General features: G+C 44.2%; 1 protein-coding gene across 4 annotated transcripts in view; it reads right to left on the reverse strand.

Annotated features, from left to right (window-relative positions):
• mfge8b (milk fat globule EGF and factor V/VIII domain containing b) overlaps positions 1-25,504 on the reverse strand; it is a 57,866-nt gene that overhangs the window by 8,013 nt on the left and 24,349 nt on the right. For 2 of the 4 annotated variants that reach the window (XM_067971392.1, XM_067971393.1), the window contains exons 2-8: positions 23,855-23,980; positions 21,668-21,748; positions 19,293-19,424; positions 7,742-7,855; positions 5,846-6,027; positions 3,849-4,004; positions 2,195-2,339 (exon numbers count right to left, since the gene is read on the reverse strand). In XM_067971392.1, the coding sequence (XP_067827493.1) occupies positions 2,195-2,339; positions 3,849-4,004; positions 5,846-6,027; positions 7,742-7,855; positions 19,293-19,424; positions 21,668-21,748; positions 23,855-23,980 (936 nt within the window). The remainder of the gene's footprint in view (positions 1-2,194; positions 2,340-3,848; positions 4,005-5,845; positions 6,028-7,741; positions 7,856-19,292; positions 19,425-21,667; positions 21,749-23,854; positions 23,981-25,504) is intronic. The other 2 variants (XM_067971394.1, XM_067971395.1) reach the window with 1 other exon arrangement.

Raw genomic sequence — 25,504 nt, forward strand, 5'->3', positions numbered from 1 at the left:
AGAGCTGGGAAAAAAATAAAGTTGGAAATTGATAAAGCTATTAACTTAGCTCATCTGTGGTGGGTCAGCAGTAGGCACAACAACTGGATTCAGGCTCCTGACTGCGATCCAGTGACCCCCGTTGGATTGTGTGCTTCTGTGAACATTGGGTACGGACAGGACCTGCCTCAGTTATGATTGCCTCCATGTTTGAGTAGCCTGGTGACACTGTTCAGAATTACACTTGAAGAAAGGCCACTTAGCTGAGGTACTCGAGGGGTACTGGTATATGTGGAACCCTACTCCAACAAAGAATCAGCGCCTTCAGGAAAAAGGTAAAATTATTGCTGGGGGGACGGCAAGGTTTTACAATAATTAATGGGGAGAGGGGAATGACAAGGCTCACTGTATTTGATGGTGGGGTGGGGAGGACAAGGTTCACAGTACTTGATGGGGGAAGGGGGGGACAAGGCTCACAGTATTTGATGGTGGGAAGGACAAGGCTCATGGTACTTGATGGGGGAAGGGGGAACAAGGCTCACAGCAATTGCTCACTAAAGCTCTCTCATATATGCTACTTTTTTTCTGTTTGCCTGCCAGTTATTTCAAGTACCTTAATGTCAAATTAGCTGCTTCCAATTAGTAACCCAACACTCACTGTCAATAAGGATGTCAGTGATATTGTATAAACAGATTGGCAGACTTCCTCTGCTCTCCCACTCATCTCACTGCCTCGAGTAATGGGATATCCCATCCTTAACATCACATGGCAGATTCTGAGCAACTGAGAAAGAACAAATAAATAATATTAATGCTTGTGATTATGTAGCACCTTATCAGACGTCTCAAAACACTTCACATACTGTGATTTACTTTGAAGTGTAGTGACCTTTGTTATGTAAGCAAGCGCAGCAGCCACTCTGCACCAGCAATGAGATGAATGGATCAGTCAATCTGTTTGTTTTGATGGCATTGGTTGAGGGAGCAACGTTGCCCTGGACATTGAGAGAACAGCAACACGGGAACAGGCAGATGGGCCTAACTTAAGCAAAAGTGCTACCAACTCTTCCCACCTTCAGATATCTGAGCCAAACTAACCCACATTGAGGCCAAATTCACTAACTCCTTGAAAAAGGAATGGGGTAAATATCTAGTTGTAATGGGATTGGCGGTTATAAGATAAGGACAGACTGATAATCAAATACTTCACAATGGTCCTGTACTGCTGTGGCCTCTGGGGCAGAGAGCAGGTGTCCTTGGTGGTTGAATAGTGGAGATGCGAGGATGGGTGAATATTCTGCAGTTGTGTTGATTACCTTGATGGATAAGGGAGTATTTATACAGAACTTTCCCTTAGGATATTAAACAAGTGGGATAGAGGCCATGATAGGACAGATTGTATATGGTCTATGGAAGGAGATTAAATGGATAGAATAGAGTCCAGGGTAGGGTAGTTTATATATGGTCTGTGGAGGAATAACTCTGATGGCCTTTCCTCATTGCGGGCTTTCTCATGCTTGTATTGATAGCTGGGACAATGACACCAGTGCCCTAGACACTATTAAAAACAGTCAGAAACATTTCAAATCTTGAGTTGATCATTGACCCAATCAGTTTGGGGAGGGGGGGGGGACAGTAAAATAAACAATTTCAACAAACTGTATCCCAACAATCTTACTCTAACCAACAATCTCCTATTAACTAACCATGTCATTCTAACTAACGCCATGCTAACCAACAATCTCACTCTAACCAACAATCTCCCATTAACCAACCATGTAATTCTAACTAATGTCATAATAACTAACAGTCTCACTCTAACCAACAATCTCACACTAACCAACAATGTCACTCTAACTAACATCAAGCTAAGCAACAATCTCACTCTAACTAAATCATACTAATCAACAATCTCATGCTAGCCACATGCTTCATTATGTGTATAAACACCACCTCTAACCCAGGAAAGTGCATTGATATACAGGATGCTACAATGGTTTTCCCCCCTTGTCCCAAAACCCTCGTCAAAGCTGTTAACTGCATTGATACAACAACAGCTGGGCTATGATGGGAATGTTCCCCATTGCCCACCTCCCCCAAAGATTTTTTGGCATGAGATCAGTCTCCTCTTCCGTCCTTCTCCCACCCCCAGCACCAAATCCCAGAATCTGCCGGTTTTCATCAACGCCCCAATTGTTCCTGATCTAAGATTTACCGTTCAGTTCACATCCAATCAGCTCCATGCGCAGTGTGCAGGCTCTCTGACACACCACAGGAATTAGGCGGATGTATTGGGCAATGATGGGTGGGTCAATCAGATTCCTCTTCTGTTCGTTGTTATCCTGGTTTCCGGTAAATAACTGTGGGAACAAGAAAAGGAGGAAATTATGTCAATAAAAATGGCATTGCAATATTACCGAATTATAAAAATACACAACCTAATTGGGGAGAGGCTCTTGCATGTGTGTGCCAGGGAGGAGTACAGTGAGGCACAGTGAAGTTTTAGTTGTTATTTCCCCCCAAATGTCTCGCCTCCTCTCCTAAAGGTGCGGTCTCCTTACTGGGGTCCAGTTTCTCAGTCACTGGCTGCCCTATCTTATCTCAATCCCATGTGGCCATTTCTTTAATGTGACAACAACAACTTGCATTTATATAACATTCCAAGGCACTTCACAGGAGCAATAATCAAACAAAATTTGACACCAAGTCACATAAGGAGATATTAGGACAGGTGACCAAAAGCTTGGTCAAAGACCTAGGACAATGAGTGCTGGCAAGCATTTTGATCATGGGCAACATTACAGCCAAGCTTGACCACACCCTTAACCAACGACCAAGCACGCACACTGGCCAGCAGTAGTCATTAAACAGTGAATAGGAGTTTTCACCACTCTCGCCCAACAGCACTGAAGCCAATTGTAGAACCTCTACTACCACCCCACTGAAATCAGCTAACTCAGAAAAAAACAGCGATTAAACCTGGAATTTTCCTCACTTGAATGGCTCAGTAAAAGAAGAACGAACTTGCATTTATATAGCGCCTTTCACGATCTCAGGACGTTGCAAAGCACTTACAGCCAACAAAGTACTTTTTGAAGTGTAGTCACTGTCGTAATGTAGCAAACATGGCAGTCAAATTGCGCACAGCAAGGTCCCACAAACAGCAATGAGAAATTGACCAGATAATCTGTTTTAGTGATGTTGGTTGAGGGATAAATGTTGGCCAGGTAACCGGGCAGAATTCCCCTGCTCCTCTTTGAAATAATGCTTTGGAATCTTTTACGTCCACCTGAGAGAGCAGACGGGGCCTCGGTTTAACGTCTTGAGTGAAAGACCACACAAGGTAGCATTATTACCAAATGGGCCATCAGACAACAAACAACGTGTCCTTTATAACATTTAGGGTATTTGACTACTTATTGGTATTGGGATTCTGTATGGATGAAATCAAGTGAGCTGACTGGCCTTCATCCAAACTCAACTGTAATCTCATGAAATATATCCCTTTTAACTGTACAGATAGTGTTGCCAACTCTTGTTGGATTTATTCCTGGAGGTTTCATCACATGACCTCCCACTTCCAATGGCCCTGCATAGTCAAACAGCTTTTTTTCCCATTTCCAATATTTCTATAACTAATAAACAAAAGTATTCAAAGAATATATTAAAAAACAATTATTTTTAATGCCCCTATGATTTTTCTCCTGGGTTGCTCACAGCAGTGTCCAGGAGATTAATCTTCCATTGCTGCAGACTCCAGGGCAATCCTTGAGGGTTGGCAACCCAATGTATAAGTTACCCAAGGCTCTACTCATTAAGGCCTTTTAAGAATGCTTCTTTAACAAAGAACTCTGTAATTTGCACTTTACCATTTCTTCATTTTTTCCGCTGCCTATGAAGGTGATGAAGTTTACTCCGTCGAAGCTGTAAGCAATTTTAAACAATTTGATATATTCCGGTGCCCCCACTGCTAAGGCACCCTGTGTGATGACCCCGGTAATTCGCATCTTTCTCAAGAAATTCACCTGCAAAACAAAAACGTAACCTTTCACAAGAACAAAAAAAAAATCTTCCTTCAAAAACATCTAATTATGTTGCAACTTGACCTTTTTAATTCAATAGTCACAGGCCCACCTCACCCCCCCACCACACACACTTTTTGAAGTGCAAAAGTGGTAGATTCTCCCCCTCCCCCTGCGTAAAAGTGGACATTTCTGGACAAGTACAGAGTTGTGTAAAAGGAGAGATGAGGTAATGAGATGTGACGATAGTTAGTGCTGCTTGAGTGGCCATTTTGCAGCACTATAGAGGGAAAACTACAAGGGAATTCTGGATAAGTCCTGAAAACCTGTCTTCACCTCTCTCCTGGAAGTGTAAAAGAATGAAAGAAGTGCCCCTGGTTGCTCAGTGCGCAAATGCACCAACATTGTGGTGCTGAACCATACAGGCCAGGAAAGTCCCAGGTTCAAACATTGGTCAGTACTGAGTTAGCTGTTCTCAGCTGGCCAGCAGTGGGATATGATGATTGGCTTCAATGCCTCTGAGCTATAGAGGGGGGTAAATCCTGTGGGGTCCTAGCTCCAGTGACCCCTGCTGGGGGAAGGTTTCACAAGTGACAGACACTCTTTAGTATCTCACCCATGTGGCCATTCTTGATTTATGAGTCCAGATATGAGAGTTGGCAGATTCAGTGGTATCACTGTCAAGTCCACTTCTGTCCACACAACACACATGCTATAAACATGACACAGTGCAATGGCTGTACAGGGGTTTCCTGGCTTTAAGTGTACTCATTCCTTTGAAGAAATGCAGTAGTTGGGCAAATTAGAATCGCATTCATGAATGTCTAGGCTTAAAAGGCTGGATAAAAGCGAGACCAGACTTTAAAGTTAAGTTCTATGGCTTGACTGTGACATTAGATGATTGACGTCAGGATAAATCAAATATTATGTTACCTTTTAAATGGATGAGGAACTCATTCAGATCTAATACAGCAACAACTTATTGTCATATTCATGTAGTGAAACATTCCAAGGAACTTCACAAATGGGACTGGACACCAACCATGAGTTGGGATGAGCAGTGGGGTCAGTGACTAAATGCAAAGTCAAAAAGGGGCCTTTTGAAGGTGGGAAGAGATCTAGCAAGGCAGAAGGGTTTGGGAACTCCACAGTGCAAGTGTATGATGGCTGATGTCTCTGCTTTGGAAGCTGGGGTCAGGGGGTTGGGGGCATGGGGTGAGGATAGACGGACAGTAGATCAGAGTCAGATGAACAGAAGGTTCAAACTGAGACATAGGGCTTGATCAAACAAAAGCAACATACTGCGGATGCTGGAAATCTGAAATAAAAACAGAAAACGCTGGAAAACACTCAGCAGGTCAGGCAGCACCACCATGATGCCTTGCACCATCATCCCTTTTGTTATTTAATTACTCCTGCCCTTCATCCTATTACAGATTTCTCCCTTCATTCTTTCCTTCCCGCCCGCCCCTCCTTTTCCCTGGCTCTGTATTTGATTAAAAACAGTTCTCTAACATCTTCCAGTTCTGAAGAAAGGTCTTCGACGTGAAATGTTAACTCTATTTCTCTCTCCACAGATGCTGCCTGACCTGCTCAGGGTTTTCCAGCATTTTCTGTTGTTATTGCAGTACTCAAAGTGTAGTCTCATCAGAACACTATATAATTTGATCATGGCTTTCTCTGACTTGTATCCCATGGTGATATAGTTCAACATTCTAATGGCTTTGTTGATTGCTGCTCTGCAATGGTTGGACATTTTGAGCACCAAATCTACTAACATGCCTTGGTCAATTCAAGGGTTTCCTGTAATCCCATTAGTAGAAAGATTCTCTTAGACTCTTTACCTGAAACCAGGGGTTAAGGTCAAAGGTTGCCATACTCCAAGCATTCACAATTCCCTTGTTGTTGAGTCGTGCCAGCTCTGGGCGCCAGCGTTTCAGGCCCAGGAATCCCATGTGCATCGAGGAGGCGGTGATCTGGTGGTCGTCTATCGCTCCCCCCTCCATCCCCAACACAGTTGCACAGGCTGAAATGAGGAGGTCAAAGGAAACTGGTGAATAATTGAGAGCGAGACTTCTTAAAGTTATTGACAAACTCTGGCAAGGGGCCAAAGATCGTGGTACAGGACACCAGCAAATTTGAAAAGTTGGGGGGGGTGGTGGGGGAGAAGCAGGAAGCAGTACTGATTACGTGACACAAGCCTGGATTTGGAAAGCATGAAGATTGTAGGATAAAGGGAAGACTGAGGGAGGGAAGGAGTTCTGATGCTTTGAGAAAAAAAGTAAGTTGGAGTGGGAGACAGTGCGATGAGTCTGGATTTCAAAGCAAGATCGGACCTGGGATGTTCATGACCTGTACGATTCAGTGCCACACTGGGCAGGGCAGTCACCCAATGTCAGCCTTTTTTGCAAAAGAACTGATTGTTACCTGAATTTCCAGGCAGAAAGGACACACAAACCCAATGCTAACACAGAGTTTGTACTGGAGGGCAAGCTAACAACACAATGCTTGTGAGTTTTTCAGTCTGGCTCCTCTACATTCCAATCACTTGCAAAGTTAACAATCCATTGTCTCAGTAAACCCACACCCCAAGAGCAGGGCAGATTCCTTACTGATCGGACTTCTGAACCGAATCGTTCTCAGAAGGAAAACGTGCAGGTGAGAGAATTGCAGCCACTTACATTTATTTCTGTGTGTGTGGAGGCAATTCAGAGCCACAATAAACTAGGAGGAGAGGCAGCATTTACATCACCACACCTACTACAGTGGAGGAATGTTAAAAACATGGGCCCCACAAAGCAAAACTAAGTATGTAACCAACAAAAGAATTGTTTGTAGGGACTTTCAGTATGAGCTTTTCCAAGCTCCTCATTTCTCCTCTAGTTGTATTTTGTTTCTCCAAAATGTCTCCCCTCCTTTCCTGAAGACTGGGGTACAGTTCCACGGGTGCCAACTGTCTTCCAGTACCTCACTCAATTCCTCACACGTAAGATGAGCTGCTGAGTGGTCGCAGACTATTTGACAATGGAGGGCATCATAGCCGAGCTCAATCCTGTCCTCAACTGACATCCGCACATGCAGACTTTCCAGCAGGAGTCACTGGGTAACGATTAATGGGACCTACACAGGGACCTGAGCTGATTTTTTTCCTCTTCCCTAACTCAAGGGCATTGAAGCAGCAAACAAAATAGCACAAAGACATTTAGATCAATACAAGACAATTTTGGTGCTCATCTAGATGAGAGACATCAATACTGGGGAATGAAACACTTTCCATTTTAGGCACCCAGTGTCAGGATCAAATATTTCCAGGTCAAGTACAATACAAGCCAGTTACAGAGTGAAGCTCTCTCTACTCTGTCCCAACAATGTTCATCATAATATAGAATGGGGGGGAAATCACAGATCTCTGTGGAAGGGTGAGTTTGATGGGCTGAATGGCCTCATTCATTTGTACTTAACTTTGTGACAAGAGTGCCCCCAATTGCATCCAGTTCTATTTCTCACACAGGCCATCCTGAGTAAGATTGGCAATTTGTACCAGATGTCAGGCAGTTTTTGTGCTGAACACCCAGGCCAATTCCATGTAGCCAGTAGAGAGGGGAGACTGTCATCCCCTCTGTTTGGTATGGATTTGAAACCAGGTCCTAGAGATGAATAGAAAAGTATCCAACCCACTGCCCCTCCCAGTTCCCACCCAACATAAAGGTTATGAGCTGATGTGTAGCACAAACACTCACTGAGCTGGCAGCTTCTCCCTACATACGGCGAGGGGCAATTACATGAGTAATCTGCATCCAGATCCACACAGTGCCCTCCATTGTTACATGGCTGGGAAGCACAGTCATTGATATCTGAAAAAAAATTGAATATTTGTTAATATTATTTACTTTATTAAAAATACCGCAAACTGTGACCTTCCATCACCCACTCCCTTCACCCCACCATTGGTGACAGAGCCTTTAGACACTCAGCCCCACTAACTGGAATTCCCCTCCCTAAACCCCTCCATCTCGCCATTTCTCTCTCCAAATTTTAAAGCCTCCTTTAAACCAAGCTTTAGGTCAGAATCCCCTAATGCTCCCATCATATTTCAGCATCAGTTCCTTTTTATTTTTCCCTCTGTAAAGGCATTGGGCTGTTACTGGACTAGTAATCCAGAGGCCTGGACTAATAATCCAGAGAATATAGGTTGAAATCCCAATTTGGTACTTTGAAAATTTGAATTCCGGTTTAAAAATCTGGAAACAGTTGGTATCAGTAAAGAGTGACCATGAAGCTATTGGACTATCATAAAAAACCAAATGGTTCACTAGTGTCCTTTAGGGAAGAAAACCTGCTCTCCTTATCTGGTCATAGTATCATAGAATCGTTACAGCACAGAAGGAGGCCATTCGGCCCATCGAGCCTGTGCCAGCTCTTTGTAAGAGCAATCCAGTTAGTCCCATTCCCCTGCTCTTTCTCCGTAGCCCTGCAAATTTTGGTCCGGTCCATATGTGACTCCAGTCCCACACCAACGTGGTTGACTCTTAACTGCCCTCTGAAGTGCCCTAGTAAAACACTCAGTTGTATCAAAAATCTGGGCAACTAGGGATGGGCAATAAATACCGGCCTTGCCCACAGTATTAGGAGCACCACTTCTGTAGATCAGTATTCAACAAAGAGCTTGGTCTCGGTCTCGGTCTCTGCGCAGTAAATTAAATAAGCTACTCTTTGCTTAATTCCCTAAAAAAACAGTACAGGTTAATGTGCTTTGCGATTGCTGTAATATTTTCAGAGGCCATCAGAGCCACAAGACTCTTGGTTATCTTGCAGGAACCTAATTTTCTGACATTAGTTTTGATTCCATCATTCTCGAATCATTAGCTTTCAATCGCTTGTTAAATTGCTCAATGTTCAAATGTCTGGACCAGCAGCTTTCCAAGGAAAGTTTTAATCATCAAGTACAGGCCTGTTAAAACTAGACTGCATTGGTCCCGTGCCCATGTTGTTATAAGCGGAAACCTCTCTTCCAGACATCTCCCTCCCCAAAGTGCTCCATTGTTCTGTAATAAGTAATGTGCAGGATTAAACCAATGACAGCGTCTTTCATAAATTTAAAAGACTCATGGCTCACAAGGGTCCAATTACAAAGGTTTTACTCGAGTCAAGAAACTCCTGGAATGTGGGGTCACCTATTGCCGGGTTCCAATGATCCTATTCAGCTGCTTTTTTGAGGTGAGTGACCGAACAGTTTATAGCTGTCTACAATATGGCCTCAATAGAATACAGAGGGGTAGATGAGCAACAGTTTGTGTTGAGATTACTTATGTTAAGTCATGTTTCTCACTGACAGTCAACGCAATACAACATTTGTTATCCTATAAGTGTCAAGAATGATCGGGTGAAAAGCTGATGTTGCTTTTAATGAACTGGTCGCTGGATAATTTTTGGCATTTTGTGAGTGACCCCGCCAATTCCCGCCCAGTGTCTCCATATTTGACCTCATCTCTACTTGACAACAACTTCAAATCGTTTCTGTCAAGAGAGAATGTGAGTAAGAGAGAGAGAGAGAGAAAGAAAACGACAAACCTTCTGTCTCCCCACAGCACACATCAAATCCCTAGTTCACAGGTTGGACAATTACTCTGCACTTAGACCAGACAACTTGAAGTATAGGAGATCAGGCTGCAATGATCTAACCTCCAATTCATCCTCTTCTTCCCCAACTCTGACTCTAAGGCCCTGAACAGCACAACTAAGATCAAAAACTCAACCAGCAAAGCTGATAGCACTGGGAAAATACAGAGTGAGGTTTATATGCTACTAAAGAGTGAGGCAGATTGCAAAACCCGTTTAAACATGTGGATCAGTGTTTTTTTTTTAAGAGTGAGACAGGTCAAATAGATCACATTTTTAACAGTGAGTGATTTTCAACAGCTGGAGAATCAATTGCAAGAATCCAAAGCCCCACCAATCTCCACAACCAGCATGCAGGTGAAAAGTTATTATATTCCAATTAATACCATGGGGTACTTACACCCCATTCATACTGTGTCTCTCTGTGGTTGAATTTGCCCCAGTTATACTGCAGAGTGGATTCAGAGACCGGCGACAAACCCGAACAATTCACATACAAGTAGTTCTTTGATGTCGAGTTGCCACATGAAATGGACATTTTTGGAATAATGGCTCTACTCTGTTCTATACTGCCCCTCCCCCCTCCCTACACCTGACCCAGTCAGCTGGAAAAAGAGCAATGTAGTCAGAGGCCTAGGAAGTAGGGAGAGGCCTTGGCTGCAGTTCACCATCAGCTGCTCAAAAGTCACCATTGGGACCCCTTCTGGATGGGGATCTTCCCCTAATGTTGACAATAGGAAAATGTTGCCTGCCTGTGCAGGTAGGCCAAGAATTCAGACTTTCCGCAGAAAGTACAAATGGCAAGTGCTATTCATGCTTCGCCACCAGATGCAGGGAAGGAAGCCATTTCTCACTTGCCACAGTGCATCACAGAAATTGCGTATTTCAGGTACCTCATACTGTAAATACTTCCCTTCTCAGTTACCCAATTGAAAAGAAACAATATATACCCTGCAGGTGTCAACGAACTCCCTACAGATAATCTCTGATTGGTTACAGAGATTGTGTTACTCCCTCGGGGCAAGGAGGGAGCGGGAGGATCAGTAAGAGGCTTTTTGTGTAGTAGAAAGTAGAGCCATTTTTCCTACAGCTCCATTTGAAAAGAACAAAGGCCAACTTGTCATCAAAGAACTTCTCTTGGAGAACTATCAGACCTGAGGGACTCTAAAGGGATTCAGCTCGTCCCAGAATGAGGGTCACCTCATTCAGTATAAGTTATTTTGTTAACAGGTACTTTTGCCTTGATCCTAGGCTCCGGCTGTGGCCCTTGGGTGCGTTATCTCCATGCTCTGCTCTGCCATGTTTACCCAGTGTAGTGGGTCTGGCTGTCGAAATGCAAATTTGCTGCACTTGGCATGCATGGTCCCTTTTGCTCCCCTCTGCTCTTCCCTATCTCTGTAATCTCCTCCAGCCCTACCGCCTCCTGCCCCCTTACTCTCCATTCCTCTGACTCCAACCTCTTGTGTATCCCCCCTTCTTATGCCCCACCAGACAGCTGTGTCTTCAGCTGCCCAGGTACCGCACTCTAGAATTCCCTCCCTCAGCCCTTCCAGCTCACTCTCCTCCTTTAAGACCCTTCTTAAAGCTTGGTCAAAGATGTGAGTTTTAAGTTATCCATCTTAATATCTTCTTCTTTAGTTTGCCTCCTTATGCCTCTGTAAAGTGCCTTGGGACATTTTTCTATATTAAAGGCACTAACTAAATGCAAATTGTTGTTGTTCTGCAGACGCTATGAACAATGTGAGTACTGCATGCAGTAGTCAGGCCTGCTTGGAAATCTGATGTTCAGCCAGTCCCACTTCGATAAAATGGAAACAGAGAGACATGTACCCCGTTAACAACTTAACTGCAGCTGGATGCTGGTGAACCAAGAGATTCGTGTGACTCTGTGTGTGGGTTTGAGCATATGTGTATGAACACATGCACATATTCACATGTCTCTACATATGCATGCATATGAGTATGTGTGTATGTCTGTGCGTGGCACGTGTGAGCACACACGTGTGTATGTTTATGCATGTGTGTGCTTACACGTATGTATAGAGCTCTGTTTTCCCTGACATGAGAGCTGGGAGATGGGTATGCGACTTGTCAGTTGGTCCAACAGTGCGCTAAACTGGTGCCTGCAGTATAACCGCACCTTAAGTCCTAGCTCAGCTATTAGCCAGCGATCCCAGCAACAACCAACCCATTGGAACAGCTGCAGGCCATTCAGCCCCTCAAGCCTGTTCCGCCATTCAAATAGATCATGTATTTTAACTCCATCTGCCTGCCTTGGCTCCATATCCCTTAATACCCTTGCCGAACAAATATCTATCAATCTCAGTTTTGAAATTTTCAATTGACCCCCAGCCTCAACAACTTTTTGGGGGAGAGAGTTTCAGATTTCCATTACCCTTTGTGTGAAGAAGTGCTTCCGGACATCACCCCTGAAAGGCATACCTCTAATTTTAAAATTATGCGACCAAAGCTTCCAGCAGCAAGCAACCCACAAAGATTTTTTGTCTGGAACATTTTACAGATTCTTTTGACCATATTCTATGGGCTCTCTGAATTAAATTGTTTTCATAAGATGTTTTCATTCCTTTGCAAAACAGTAAGTCGCCCATGTGAATTCTGCTTTAATTTTTATAAAAGCGTTTTGGTCTCATAGCAAGTTTTTGTTTATTTGTATTCCAAATAAAGATTCATTTAAATACAAGGAGTCAGCTTGGTTTAGTCGGTAACTCCCTTACTTCAGACTTAACAGGCTGTTGGTATAATCTCCCCTCCAGGATTTGAGCACAAAAACGAGACTGACACTTCAGTGCAGTATTGAGGGTGTGCTGTACTGTGAGAGGTGCCACCCTTTGGGGAAGATGTTAAGCCAAGGTCCTGCCTGCGTTTTTTGGTGGATCAGTTATACTGCCCAGAAAGTCTCAGTTCAATCTCTGGTCTGTGCTGATGTTAACTGTTCTCAGCTGGGATGGCAGTAGGAGAGCTCAATTAGCCTTCTTGTCCCCAGGCTATGATGGGGGGAAAAAAAGCCAAGGTTCCTGCTCGTGATCACTACCCAGTGACCCCTGCTGAAAAATGCACGTGTGTGGACATTGGGTGAGGACGTGAGGAGATTTGGCTGTGATGCCGCCATGGTGAAATAGCTTATTATTATGGTGAAAGGTGTTAGCTGTGGCTCAGTGGTAGCACTTTTGCCTCAGAAGGTCGTGGGTTCAAGTCTCACTCCAGAGACTTGAGCACAAAATCTAGGCTAACACTCTAGTGCAGTGCTGAGGGAGTGCTGCACTATCGGAGGTGTCGTCTTCCGGATGAGACATTAAACCGAGGCCCTGTCTGCCTTCTTAGGTGGACATAAAAGATCCCATGGCACTATTTGGAAGAAGAGCAGTGGCGTTCTCCCTGGTGTCTTGGCCAATACTTATCCCTCAACCAACGTCACTAAAACTGTTTATCTGGTCATTATCACATTGCTGTTTGTGGGACCTTGCTGTGCACAAATTGGCTGCCGCACTGCCTACAATGCAACAGTGACTGCACTTCAAAAGTACTTCATTGGCTCTAAAGCACCTTGGGATGTCCTGAGGTCATGAAAGGCACTATAGAAAATGGAAGTGTGTGAATTTGATGTACACTGAGCCATTTTGTAGAAAAAGATGATTATTCACAAATTAAGTGAAATTATATTAGATTTAAAATGAATGGGGACGTGTTGAAAAGAAATGTCAGAAAAAATGCTGAGTGGGAGGATAATGAGATGTGAGGAAGCAGAATGCAGGGCCTGATGCTGAGACTCCACAGATAGCACTTTGCTAAGATTTTAATCCTGTCTCCAATGAGCAGGTGTTCTGGAATCTTGCCAGGTTGTTGAAAACCCTTTTCAAAGCGACTATACATTGAGAGCACGGTAATCTTCTTAAACCCAGAATTCTGTGTTTAGTAAACACCTAGCCACTCTTCAGGAGAAACACTCCTTCAGGCAGCTCATAGAAAGGCCCCAAGGCAAAAAACAGATCTAAAAAGGAAGGATGAAAACAACAGAGAATGCTGGAGATACACTACAGGTCCATCAGCACCTGAAAAGAGAAAAGGCGGGTTTATGTCGTGGGTGGAGACCTTTCATCAGAAATCCATCCAGTTCCGATCCCCACCCGAAATGGTAAACTGTCTTTATACAGATGCTGATGTACCTGCTGTGTATGTCCAGCATTTTGATTTCAGATTTCCACTATTGGCAGTTTTACTTTTTATAAAATGTCGGAAACTTTTCTTCTGATCGTCGACCAATGTCTGGAGCCACAGAGGATGAGCAAACAATTCCAGTTTGAAGAACAGCTCACCTGTCACCAGCTGGGAACTAGTCCAAATATTAAAGATAGAGGCAGAAATGGGAGTCCACCTGAATTTGTGACCATACTAGGACTGATTGTAACCAGATTTGACCGTACCAGGACTGTTGGTACTGGGTCTGATCGTACCAAGACTGGTGCCATATCTAGCCTTACCAGGACTGACCATACCAGGTATGACTGTACCAGGACTAATCGAAATAGGTCTGACAGTACTGGGTCTGAGTGTACCAGGACTGACTGTTCTTTCATAGATACTGTTGAGTTTCTTAATTGTGAAAGTATAAAACTGTGAAATAAAATATAGTTTTATTAAAATCAGTCTCACAGTGTTCATAAAACATCTCACCTTGAATTAACTATTTCCCCCACACAAGCTAACAATTTTCTTCCTTCACATTCATAAAGTGCTGACTCTCACTGGTGTACAATTCCACAGGCCCCTATAGCCCTCACCCAATTGCCATTCTCCATGTATGGGCCTAAACGTGAGTGTCGGCAGACTATACTGCCATAGGTAGGAGGGGTGCCCCAAGTTTCCTCAGTGATCCCGGCCCAAAGGAAGGAGGGATCCACCAGCCAGGATTCCTGCTCCTGATTGTTAAACAGTGACCCCCAATGCTAGGAACTATACCCAAGTGAACATGAAGTAAGGACAAGATTCAGGGTAGGATACACTGCTAACATTCACTGTCTGGTGTTGCACAGGAAGAACAGACCACTTGGGTGAGACACCAAAAGGTAGCCAGCACCTCCGTAATCATACCTAAACCTGAGTCAGTGTATTCAAGAGCAGAAGGGAGAAAATTGTAAAACTTGGCATTTACACTCAATCTGTGCCTTGCACCCAATAGAAAAGCACCATTTTTGTGCCCTTTTGCAATCAGCCCTAAGTACATTGCAATGCTTTGCAATATATCACTGCATAACTTCACCATACATTATTTCACAGTTTTACATTTTCAAAATTAAGGAACCCAACAGCTTTGCGTAAAAGAACGGTCTGACCCGGTACAATCAGACCCCGGTACAGTCAGTCACTTAAATAGTCAGGTCCAATATACAGTCAAACCCAGTGTGGTCAGACTCGCTGTGGTCATTCCTGATATGGTCAGACCCGATACACAGTTAAGACCCTGTGCAATCAGACCCCATAGGGTCTTTCCTGAGATGATCATACTCGGCAGCCTGTTTTACACCACGCCCGATTTTCTTTGGTGTAAAACAGGCTGCCGTTTCATTATCGGCCTGTTTTGTGCTACTGGCGTTGACCAATTTCACCCCCCAAGTGGCTGCATCAAGCAATCCCAGAGTAGGTTCAGCACAGGTTGGCTGCAGAGTAAAGCTCCCTCTACACTACGACCATCAAGCCTCCTTATGTCTGGATCAGCACAGGTCAGATACAGAATAAAGTTCCCTCTAAACCGCACCATGAAGCACTGCCAGGTCTGTTACAGCGCAGGTTAAGATGCATAGTGAAACTCTCTCTACACTGAACCAACAATGTGAGTCGGCCTCAAACTCAAGGCTAACATTTTCCCATTCCCCACACCAACTATCCTGTAGCCTCAGTGAGTTTGCCAATTTAGTACCAATTTATGGAGTTTTGTGCTGTGGTCCCACACCCATTAGCACCTGGATTGAAACTGCCCCAAACTCATTTCAGGTCAGACATTTACAACCAGCAGACAGAGAATTCTTTCATCCCATCAATCTGGGCTGGATTTCAAACTAAATCCCTGAGGTCAAACAACAAGTTTTTTCCTAATTCACCACACGACTCAGTTCCCCATGCACATTATAATATATATTAGGTGCAAGGGGTCACTTCCTAATGTTAAGAAGTCAAAGGAAAGCTCTTCTCCCCTCAGGACGAGTCATTTGTTAGCAGCTGCCCGTCAACTAGAGATGATTGGCTGGATTAATCCGGATTCTTGTGGTTGAGTTGGCTGCAGAGCCCGAGGAATCAAATCTGAAGTCTGCAATGGCCAAATCAAAGTGTCTCAACATGCTCTTTAGTGGGGAAAAATGTGCAGTAAGCTTGAATTCATCTTCACCCTACATTGTAAGATTTAGGTAGTGGAAGCTGAAATCCTGGAGGCTGCATACCAACTCCTATACAAGACTGCACTGGACAATGTGTCAGCCATGGCTCAGTTGGTAGCGCTCTTGCCTCTGAGTCAAAAGGTTGTGGGCTCAAGTCCCTAGGGACTTGAGCACAAAATCTAGCCTGACGCTCCAGTGCTGCACTGTTGGAGGTGCCATCGTTCCGATGAGATGATAAACTCCGAGTGCTCTCTCAGGTGGACATAAAAGATCCCACGGCACTATTTGAAGACGAGCAGGGGAGTTCTCCCTGTTATGCTGGCCAATATATATGCTCAACCAACACCTAAAAAAACAGATCATCTGGTCATTATTGCTGTTTGTGGGGCCTTGCTCTGTGCAAATTGGCTGCCTTGTTTCCTACATTACAAGAGTGATTCCATTTCAAAAAGTACTTCAATGGTTGTAAAGTGCTTTGGGACATCTTGAGGTCATAAAACGAGTTATATAAATGCAAGTCTTTTTTTAATGATAACCACCGCAAGATTTTATTTTTGTCTCCCCATTAACAAGACTGCCAGGAGTCAGATGAATGCATTTCTAAAACAAGGCTTCACATTCTTCTCTCTATCCCCACTAAAGTTCAGGTCATGTTGGATTTGCATTTGGCAACTCCAGCTACAGACCCAGTGATGCGGCCTGCAATATTGGCCCCAGTACTGTCCGGTTGGCCCCAGTACTGTCCGGGTGACTGAGTCCCACAGTATCAGCTCCTACACAACTGTGCTTTATGACTTTACATTAGCTAAATCAACAACAACTTGCAATTATTTAGCACCAATCACCACCTTAAACATCTATTCCCTGCACCATTGGCACACCGTTGCTGCAGTGTGTACTATCTATAGGATGCACTGCAGCAACTCACCAAGGCTTCTTCGACAGCTCCTCTCGAACCCTCGACCTCCGCCAGCTGGAAGGACAAGGGCAGCAGGTGCATGGGAACACCATCTCCTCCAAGTTCTCCCCAAGTCACACACCATCCCAACTTGGACATATATCACCGTTCCTTCATCTTCGCTGGGTCAAAACCCTGGAACACCCTACAGCATTTTTAGGAGTAGCTTCACCACATGGACAGCAGCAGTTCAAAAGGAAGGCCCGCCACCACCTTCTCAAGTAGGGATGGGCAATAAATGCTGGCCTTGCAAGCAACGCCCACATCCCGAGAATGAATAATCAAAAATAATATAGGGAATTGTCCTAAGACACTTTACAAAGAGGGACCAAATGCCAAGCTGGAGTTTGGGAGACAGCTATGGGGAGGCAACCAAAGGTGGTTGAAAATGTAGGATTTGTGACAACTTTTCAGAGTGAGGAGAAATATAGCAAGGCAGGGGCTTCAGAAAGGGAGTTCCAGAGTGCGGGAGAGTAATGGCTAGCGGCTCACCACTGAGGGTGGAACAGACAAAGTAAGGAGAATGCATAGAAAGCCAGATTTGGTAGGACGGAGGATTTTGGACTGCAGATGGTTGAAGAGATAGGATTGGGCAAGGCCATGGAGGGATTTATAGACAAAGAGGATGATTTGGAAATCAGAAAATGCTGGAATCACTCAGTAGGTCAGTCAGCACCCGTTGCAAGAACAGACAAGTTCACATTTCAGGTGTGGATCCTTCAAATGTGGACATGTCTGTTCTATCCACAAGTGTTGACTGAACCTGCTGAGTGTTTCCAGAGTTTTCTGCTTTTGTTTCAGATTTTCAGCATCTGCTTTTTTTTTGTTGTCTGTTTTAATGGTTTGGAAATCAATGAGGCGGGTGATGGAAAGCCAATAAAGTTTGCCACAGACAGTGGTGATGGACCAGAAGGACTTAATCTGGGATGGGATGTGCGCACGGCATTGAAATTTATGTAAGGTGGAGCTGGGGAGGCCATTGAGGAGAGTGTTAGAGCAGTCAAGCTTGCAGGTGTCAAAGACATGGATGAGGGTTTTGGTGGCAGTGAAGATCAGGCAGGAGAGAAGGCAGGCGATATTGTGGATCGGGAAATAGAGAGTCTTGGTGATGGATGAGGTTTGAAAGGCAGAGAGTTTTCACACTGGCAGATTCAACCTGAGTGAGCAGCCCGGAAGGGATTGGAGTAAGGGGCTACAGCGTGTAGTTTATGGGCAGAGGGCTGAGTTAGAGAAAGTTCCAACTCCTTCATAACTTGGACAGGCAGTCAGACAGCACAACAAAATTTATGAAGTCAAGGGTGATGGTGGAGAGGTAAAGCTGGGTATTGTCAGCATACATGTGGAAGCTGACCCCATGATTCCAAGAGGGAATAATGATACAGTGTTATTCATTTAATACGTGACAACCTAACCTATTTCCAGCATTGGGCTGACCATGAGAAATTTGTAACGTGATTGAAAATTTCAGAAATCGCACTTTGAGAACAATCTCTCCTTTATGTCCTTTTCAAACGATTCAGCTGTCTGGTTCTTCTGAAACTATTCTGGGATAAATCCAAGCCCCGAGCGATAGTGACTTCTCCTCTGGAGAGTTTCTTGCTGACTAGTCAGTGTTATCATGGGGCTGTCAGGAGACGCATTGATCACTCTGATCTAGTCCCAGGGTCGAGACTAAATCTCACAGACTCTACAATCAAGAACATTCTTTTATATTTACAAACAGAGATAATGCACAAGTCTGTAGCTCATTTAATTATAGGAATCAAACTTTTTAAAGTGTCGGATGCATAGCTGATTTCCCTTAAAATCAAATGATTCCTCCGCCCTTAGAGAATAATCAATCATAATAGGGATTATAGGGAACATTTTTCAAGGCTCATGAACCCTTGGTAGACTTGAGCACGGGTTAGAATTAGCGCTATAGCCCTATAGAGCCAATTCTGTGACCTGAGCTCCCATTTAGAAAGGCTCTGAATTAGGAGCAGAGCTGGCAAAATTACACTTTATATGCCACTAATCTAACAGATGGGTTCAAAGATCATCACAGACCACCAGAACAGAGCCCAGGTGTTTTACAACCAACTCCTAAACTCCAAGATTACATTATTGCCTTGTAATCAGTACATTTGCTCATTTCATGAGGAATTGAGGGCGGGACTATTCAATTCAGGGACTGTTTTTTTGCCAATAGAGGCTCACAATGTGGACACCAAGGCCATCGCACTCCATGTCAACGGCACACAATGACTGCACCAATAGTTTAACAGCAGTGACGTCGATAGATTCTCCACAGATAATAATTCCCAAATGAGTCACTTCACTTACTTGTTTGACAATGAATGCCCTGGAAGCCAGTGGGGCACTTGCACGTGTACTCACTGAAGACATCTCCTCTACGCTGAAGCGATATCAATTCACACACGCCACTGTTTTGACAGGGATTAGGGTGACAAGGCCCTGCAAGGTAACAAAGAAATAATAGTGGGTAGAAAGTTGTCATTTTAATTGATAGCCTGAAGTTAACCACTCAGCCAATTTGTTGCTAGGTGAAGTAAAATATTGTAGGCCCCAAGCACTTTGTAGTAGACCTCAAGCCATTTACTAGTTGACAATCTCCTATGCTTCATTGGAAGCTTTTCTCAGATTCCTCCCACCCTATAAAAACTGTCCAGCCAGTCCCTTGATGCTCTACAACATGGGCAGTGAACTCAGGAATACAATGGGGCCCAAGTCCATGATCCTGCTCTGCCACTTTAACAGTGACACAGACCAAGGTCATTCAGCCCATCATAGTCCCATTCCCTTGCCCTTTCCCCATACCCTTTTAAATTTTGCTTCTTCAAATTTTGATCCACTTCCCTTTTACAAACTATTATGAATTCTGCTTCCATCTCCGTGTTTGGTTCTAACAATCCTCTGTTTAAAGAGTTTCTCAAAATCTCTCTTTGTTCTTCTAGTGATGAAATTAAATTTATGCCTTTTTAGTCACTGACTCATCAACCAGTGGAGATAGCTTTCCCAGATTTGCCTCATCAAAACCCCTCATAATTTTGAACACCTCTGTCAGACCTCCTCGTAGCCTTCTTTGGTCTAGATCCTAAGCTCTGGTATTCCCTCCCTAAACCTCCCTACCTTTCTTCCTTGAGACGCTCCTTAAAACTTACCTCTTTGACCAAGCTTTTGGTCATCTGCCCTAATATCTCCTTATGTGGTTTGGTGTCAAATCTTGTCTGATAACGCTCCCGTGAAGCGCCTCGGGACATTTTACTATGTTAAAGGTGCTAATATAAATGCATGTTGTTTATTCTGGTGAGGTGGCAAGGAGAGGAGTTTTGGGAGAGCGTACAGGAACGGCGGCTGCAGGTTCTGCCAAAATTCCAAATAACGGCTGGGAGATTCCTCGTAGCTGCTCCTGCTCCGCCACTTCTTCAGAAGTGCGGCGGTAAACCGGAATACGTGCGTAAACGGGCTTTCCAGTGAAGTAACGCCAGTGGAGGGAGAGTAGCTCCGAGGAATTTCCCAGCCAACACGTTTACTCCCTCAATGTATCGGAGACTAAACACAGCACGCAGTGTGGTGCTGACCCATGCAAACGAGGAAGGTTCCTGGCTCCACCATAGGCCTGTGAAGAGGTAACAAATCGGAGCTGGGTTGGCGGTGGGGAACCACAACTAGGCCTTGGTTTTAACTCTGCCCACCTGGTGGAAACTGTGCTGGTACCACCCCTCCACGTTTTTAACTCCCGAGTTTTAGGGAGCATGGAGACCACCCGACGCAAGCAAGTGGGGGCCTCATAAATATTGAAATAGCAGGGACCGATGATGTGATTCGGAAAGTGTGTGCGTGGACTGTAAGTGAAAACTCGACTGGCCTCAGCTGGGGTGGTCGAATAGCAAACTGACACACTCAGGCTCACACATGAGGAATACTCACTTAGACAAGGTACTGAAGGTTCATCAGCATCAGGACAGGAGGGAAAAAACAGTCAGAATTTGGAGGGATTGTAGGGCAACAGCCTTCCTTTTGGGTTAATTACCAGAAAATAGTTGACCTTTCAAGAAAAGCAGCAACGTAAAGACAAGGGACAATGATTCACCTGGAGTGCAACCATCCGCCATTGTTGGCAAATGGCTTGTCATGTTGGACGAAGCAGGTTCTAGGCTAGAAAAATAGCTCTCAGACTCAATATTCAGCTATCGCCATATGCTCAGCTATCCACCTCGCTATGGAAGCTCTGCGCTCACACGCTGCAAGCACAAGAAGCAGAAAGCTCACTTACAACTAGTCAGCTCCAGAGTTGGAAGGTCTCCCTGGAACGAATTTTGCTCAGATTGTTGGAGGGCAAGAAGGCGGGCATCAGAATTGCCTGCCATTTTGAGAAATGCTTCTAGCAATTGCCGTATCGCTACGCTGGCAGCTAGCGTTCAGACACCGGCCGAAGAATGAAAAGGAGTGCAGCAAAACGGGTAAACAGCAGCCAAAGCGGTCAGTGCGCACACACCAAGCAGTAGCTACGATTGCCAAACACTCATTTTAGAGAGACTAAAAAAAAAAGAGGTTTTGGCGTCTTCTGCGAGAGTTCGAGAATCGCTTCGAACCCCACACAAGACTCGTGAAAGTCTGCAGGATGCAGCATGGCCGAGCTTTGAATTTCTGCCCAACAACATTGTTTCTGTTGTCAGAAATCACAGGCAGCTTACCTGAGGATTCGGAGTATGTAGTGACATCGTTATACCTTATGTCTTCCAACGTATACCCGGTAGATTCCTCTGCACCACTTCCTGTTTTGATTGCATTAATAAATTATATTAAAATAAAATAATGTGCGGGTGGAGGGGGGGAGAAGAAACATGGTTGCACAATTACTTCATGTACCACAGGGAGTGATGCGAAGGAACTTCCTGGGTCAAGCTATGATGAAGAAAAAAAGCAAAATGACTTTGTGCAAGTGTCCAATCTCAGCTAGCTCCCCCAAACACAGCCCCGCAACTGTACTATTTCTGACTCCCGAAGTCTTGCTCACAAACACAAGCCAAGAGTAAATCCTAAAGATGTGAAATGCTTGGCTAGCAACAAAGAAAGCGCTTAATCAAAATAAATGTAAATTCATATTGTCATTGGTCCAACGGTTTCTTGAGTGATCCTTTCTCTTATAAGATTGTATCCTCCCCTCCTAAAGGTGCTGACTCTCACTGGCATACATGGCAAAGGTCCCATGGCATTACTGAAGAAGAGCAGGGAGATCTCCTGGTGTCATGACCAACATTCCTCCCTCAACCAACAATGCCAAAACAACACAGATTAACTGGCCAATTATCCCATTTACCACCTGTGAGGTCTTGCTGAGTTAAAAATAGTTGCTGTATTCACCTACATAACAACAGGCACTTTAAAAGTAACTCTTTGGTTGTGAAGTGCTTTGGGATGTCCTGAGTACTTAAAAAGGCACTAGGTAGGTGTTAGTTCTTTCTTTCATAGAATCATAGAATCTTATAGTACATAAGGAGGCCATTTGATTTAGATACGTTGTTAAATTCCAGATAGTTCTAATTAATTATAGCCCCGAGTTCTATTAGTCCAGGCATTGAATTAACAACGTCATGAATGTAACTGTGAATTGGGGGGTGTTGGTTACATGAGTGAAATTGATCCATTTAATGTAAAGTCAACCCACCTGAGTATAATTGTTTATGGAGTGCTCGAGTGTTTATTTGTGTGACTGAATACTGCAAAATCCTTACCTCAGGTCACAAGGAAGATACAAAAGAGAGAGGCTTTTGGCCCATTTTAGCTCATGGATCCAGAATAAAAGACCTCCATTCTCCCATCACATCATCTAACCAACTCTTGAATGAGTCTAAGGTTTTTACCTCCATTACCCTATTCCGGAGACCATTCCAAGGGGCCACTGTGTGTGTGAAGTTCTTCCTGACATCTGTCCTAAACTTTTCTTTCCACAGGCGATGCCCCTTATTCTAGTATCCTGGCATACCTTGGACAGTCAATCTAGAATGAAGGTAGACTTGCAGAGTAGACAGGAGAATATCTGGAAATTGAGAGTTTGGACTCACTGTGGACCTGACCCAGCAGTTAGAGAATAAAATCATTCAGTTTTTAAACTCCACTCAGTAGAGCTGCTCTCGATTCCTCGGTTCCTCCTTAGATGTTGTAACTTATACTATTTTTTACAGGTGGATGTAAAAGATCCCATGGCACTAATTCAAAGAAGAGCAGGGGAGTTCTCCCTGGTGTCCTGGTCAATATTTATCCCTCACCCAACACCTAAAACAGATTATCTGGTCATTATCACATTGCTGTTTGTGGGAGATGCTGTGTGCAAATTGGCAGCCGCGTTTCCTACATTACAACAGTGACTACACTTAAGAACTTCATTGGCTGTGAAGTGCTTTGGGATGTCCTGAGGTTGTAAAAGGCGCTATATAAATGCAAGTCTTTCTTTCTATCTTGTCTCAAGTACGGCACATCAGAAGTTCATAGAATCAAAGTTTGAAAGAATCAACAGAAGGCTTTACCAACAAAGGTCCCCAACTAACAGCTGCATAGGCTTGCTAATCAATGAGATACTGATGGTGCTTGAATGCATCCTTTCTCTAGTCAATTGTGCTCAAGGAGAAGCTATCAGGAACAAGGCCAAGTTCCAGTTACTGGGCAGTGATCTTCTGTTGTTGCATCTGACATTTATTTGCTGTCAATTATTTCTTTAATTTCAATCCAATTTTGGCTGTTTTTGCTTCACAGACTGTGAAATGTTTGAACTAACAAAGTGAAAAAAGATAGGTAACAGCTATGCAGACAGAAACACAAGAACGACCAACTCAAACCTCAGCATCGGTCATGCTGGTTAAGGTCTTTCTCAGGCTTCTTACCTTGCTCTCTCTCAGTGCAGTCTTTCCCAGTAAATCCATCCATGCAGATGCAGAAATAGGGACCTGAAGAGAATCCAGCCAGGCACGTCCCTCCATTCTGGCAAGGGTCGGGGTGACAAGGTTGACCTGTGGATCAAGAAGCAGCATTTCAAAACAATGGCTCTGAAATGCATGGGCCGTAACCTCGGCAGTTACATCGGGATCATGACCACAAGGACCTCCGCCATTGACTCTGCTTGACCAAGCTCATGGGGTTGGGAAATTCCCTTTATTTGTTGGTCACCGCTGGGCACTTGCTTGATTAGTGGCGAAGCTCAGACGCACGCTATGATGAAGAAGCCGCAAATTGCAACAAAGTAGCGGCTGCCCGAGGGGACGGGTGCCACCTGAAAACAAAATAAACTTTCCCCCTGGCAACGCCCTTTGTAATAATTAAACCAAATTGCTGTCTTTCTCTTCAAGGGTTCAGGCCATAATTCTGACCTGCTCAAAGTGGGCCCCACAACTGCCATTCCAAAGGTCTGTATGCTTCCTTTCACGGAGCACACTGGCTGCCAAGGAGAGGCCGGGGATGTGGGAACTCCCAGGCTTGGGAGTCCCTGCCCCCTCTCGATCAATGGCCTTGTTTGGGGTGGGTGGATGGCTTCGGCTGCAACAAATGGTCACTGGAAACTCCTGGGCATGATCAAGACTCAGGACATCTGGGTCTGGGTCTCGGTCTAGTTTGCAGCCCTTCCACTGCATTCCCACCAAAGTTACGGTGGGAGAGTGCCTGAAGGGCCAAGAAATTTTGGCCCAATAACACAGTAAATCTTTGCTCAAAGCTAGTTGTTTCTTTTGATGACAGCAATGGGAGGATAATGGAATTTTTAAGATTTTAATTACAGAAATGCTTTATTCCACGCTAAGGTTGGGTGAAACACTGATACAGATGATACATTATTTACACTTATCATTTATAAAGACAGAAGCGTTATACTATGCAATGCACGATGCATTATTTTGATACGGTGGACCTGTGTCCCTTTAAAGCCACAAAATCTAATTGTTGTTGAATAAACACAGACTCAGGTCACTAAGAGTTTAATTGCTGTTTGGCTAGGAAGCTTTCCAGATGAGAAAATGCTTTCAGCCTGTACCTCAGAAAAACCCAGCATCAAGTGACTGATGTAATTTCTCTTTAAGATTGTTTTGCATCTGTAATCCAGCGGGATGGCTGGAGTTTAATATCCTGAACATGTCTGTCCAAATATGGTGGGTGTATTATAAGGGGAATGGGACTAATTGTGTAGCTCTTTCAAACAGCCGACACAGGCATGATGGGCCGAACAGCCTTCTTCTGTGCTGTATGATTCTAATGAGGTGTAAATGATGGGAATAGGTAATACTATGTATTTCTGATCACTTACGTCATAGCATTGCTGGATATTAGGAACACCATTGTTTCCTGATGTACAGCTTTGCTGTGGGAAGAGGGGATATTAAATTTTTACGGCCTAAAGGGAACTCACTCATCCCCTTAATTTAAAAATTAAAAATATGCTCGTCTGCCTGAAGCAGTGATTTCCCTTCCTCTCTAAAACCTGATCCCTGATGTGGGAATCTAACTGGGAGCCTGTTCGTAGACCCTGACTCCAGGAAATTGGCCTG

The sequence above is a fragment of the Heptranchias perlo genome, chromosome 34 (genome assembly GCF_035084215.1).
Source record: "Heptranchias perlo isolate sHepPer1 chromosome 34, sHepPer1.hap1, whole genome shotgun sequence".
NCBI lineage: Eukaryota > Metazoa > Chordata > Chondrichthyes > Hexanchiformes > Hexanchidae > Heptranchias > Heptranchias perlo.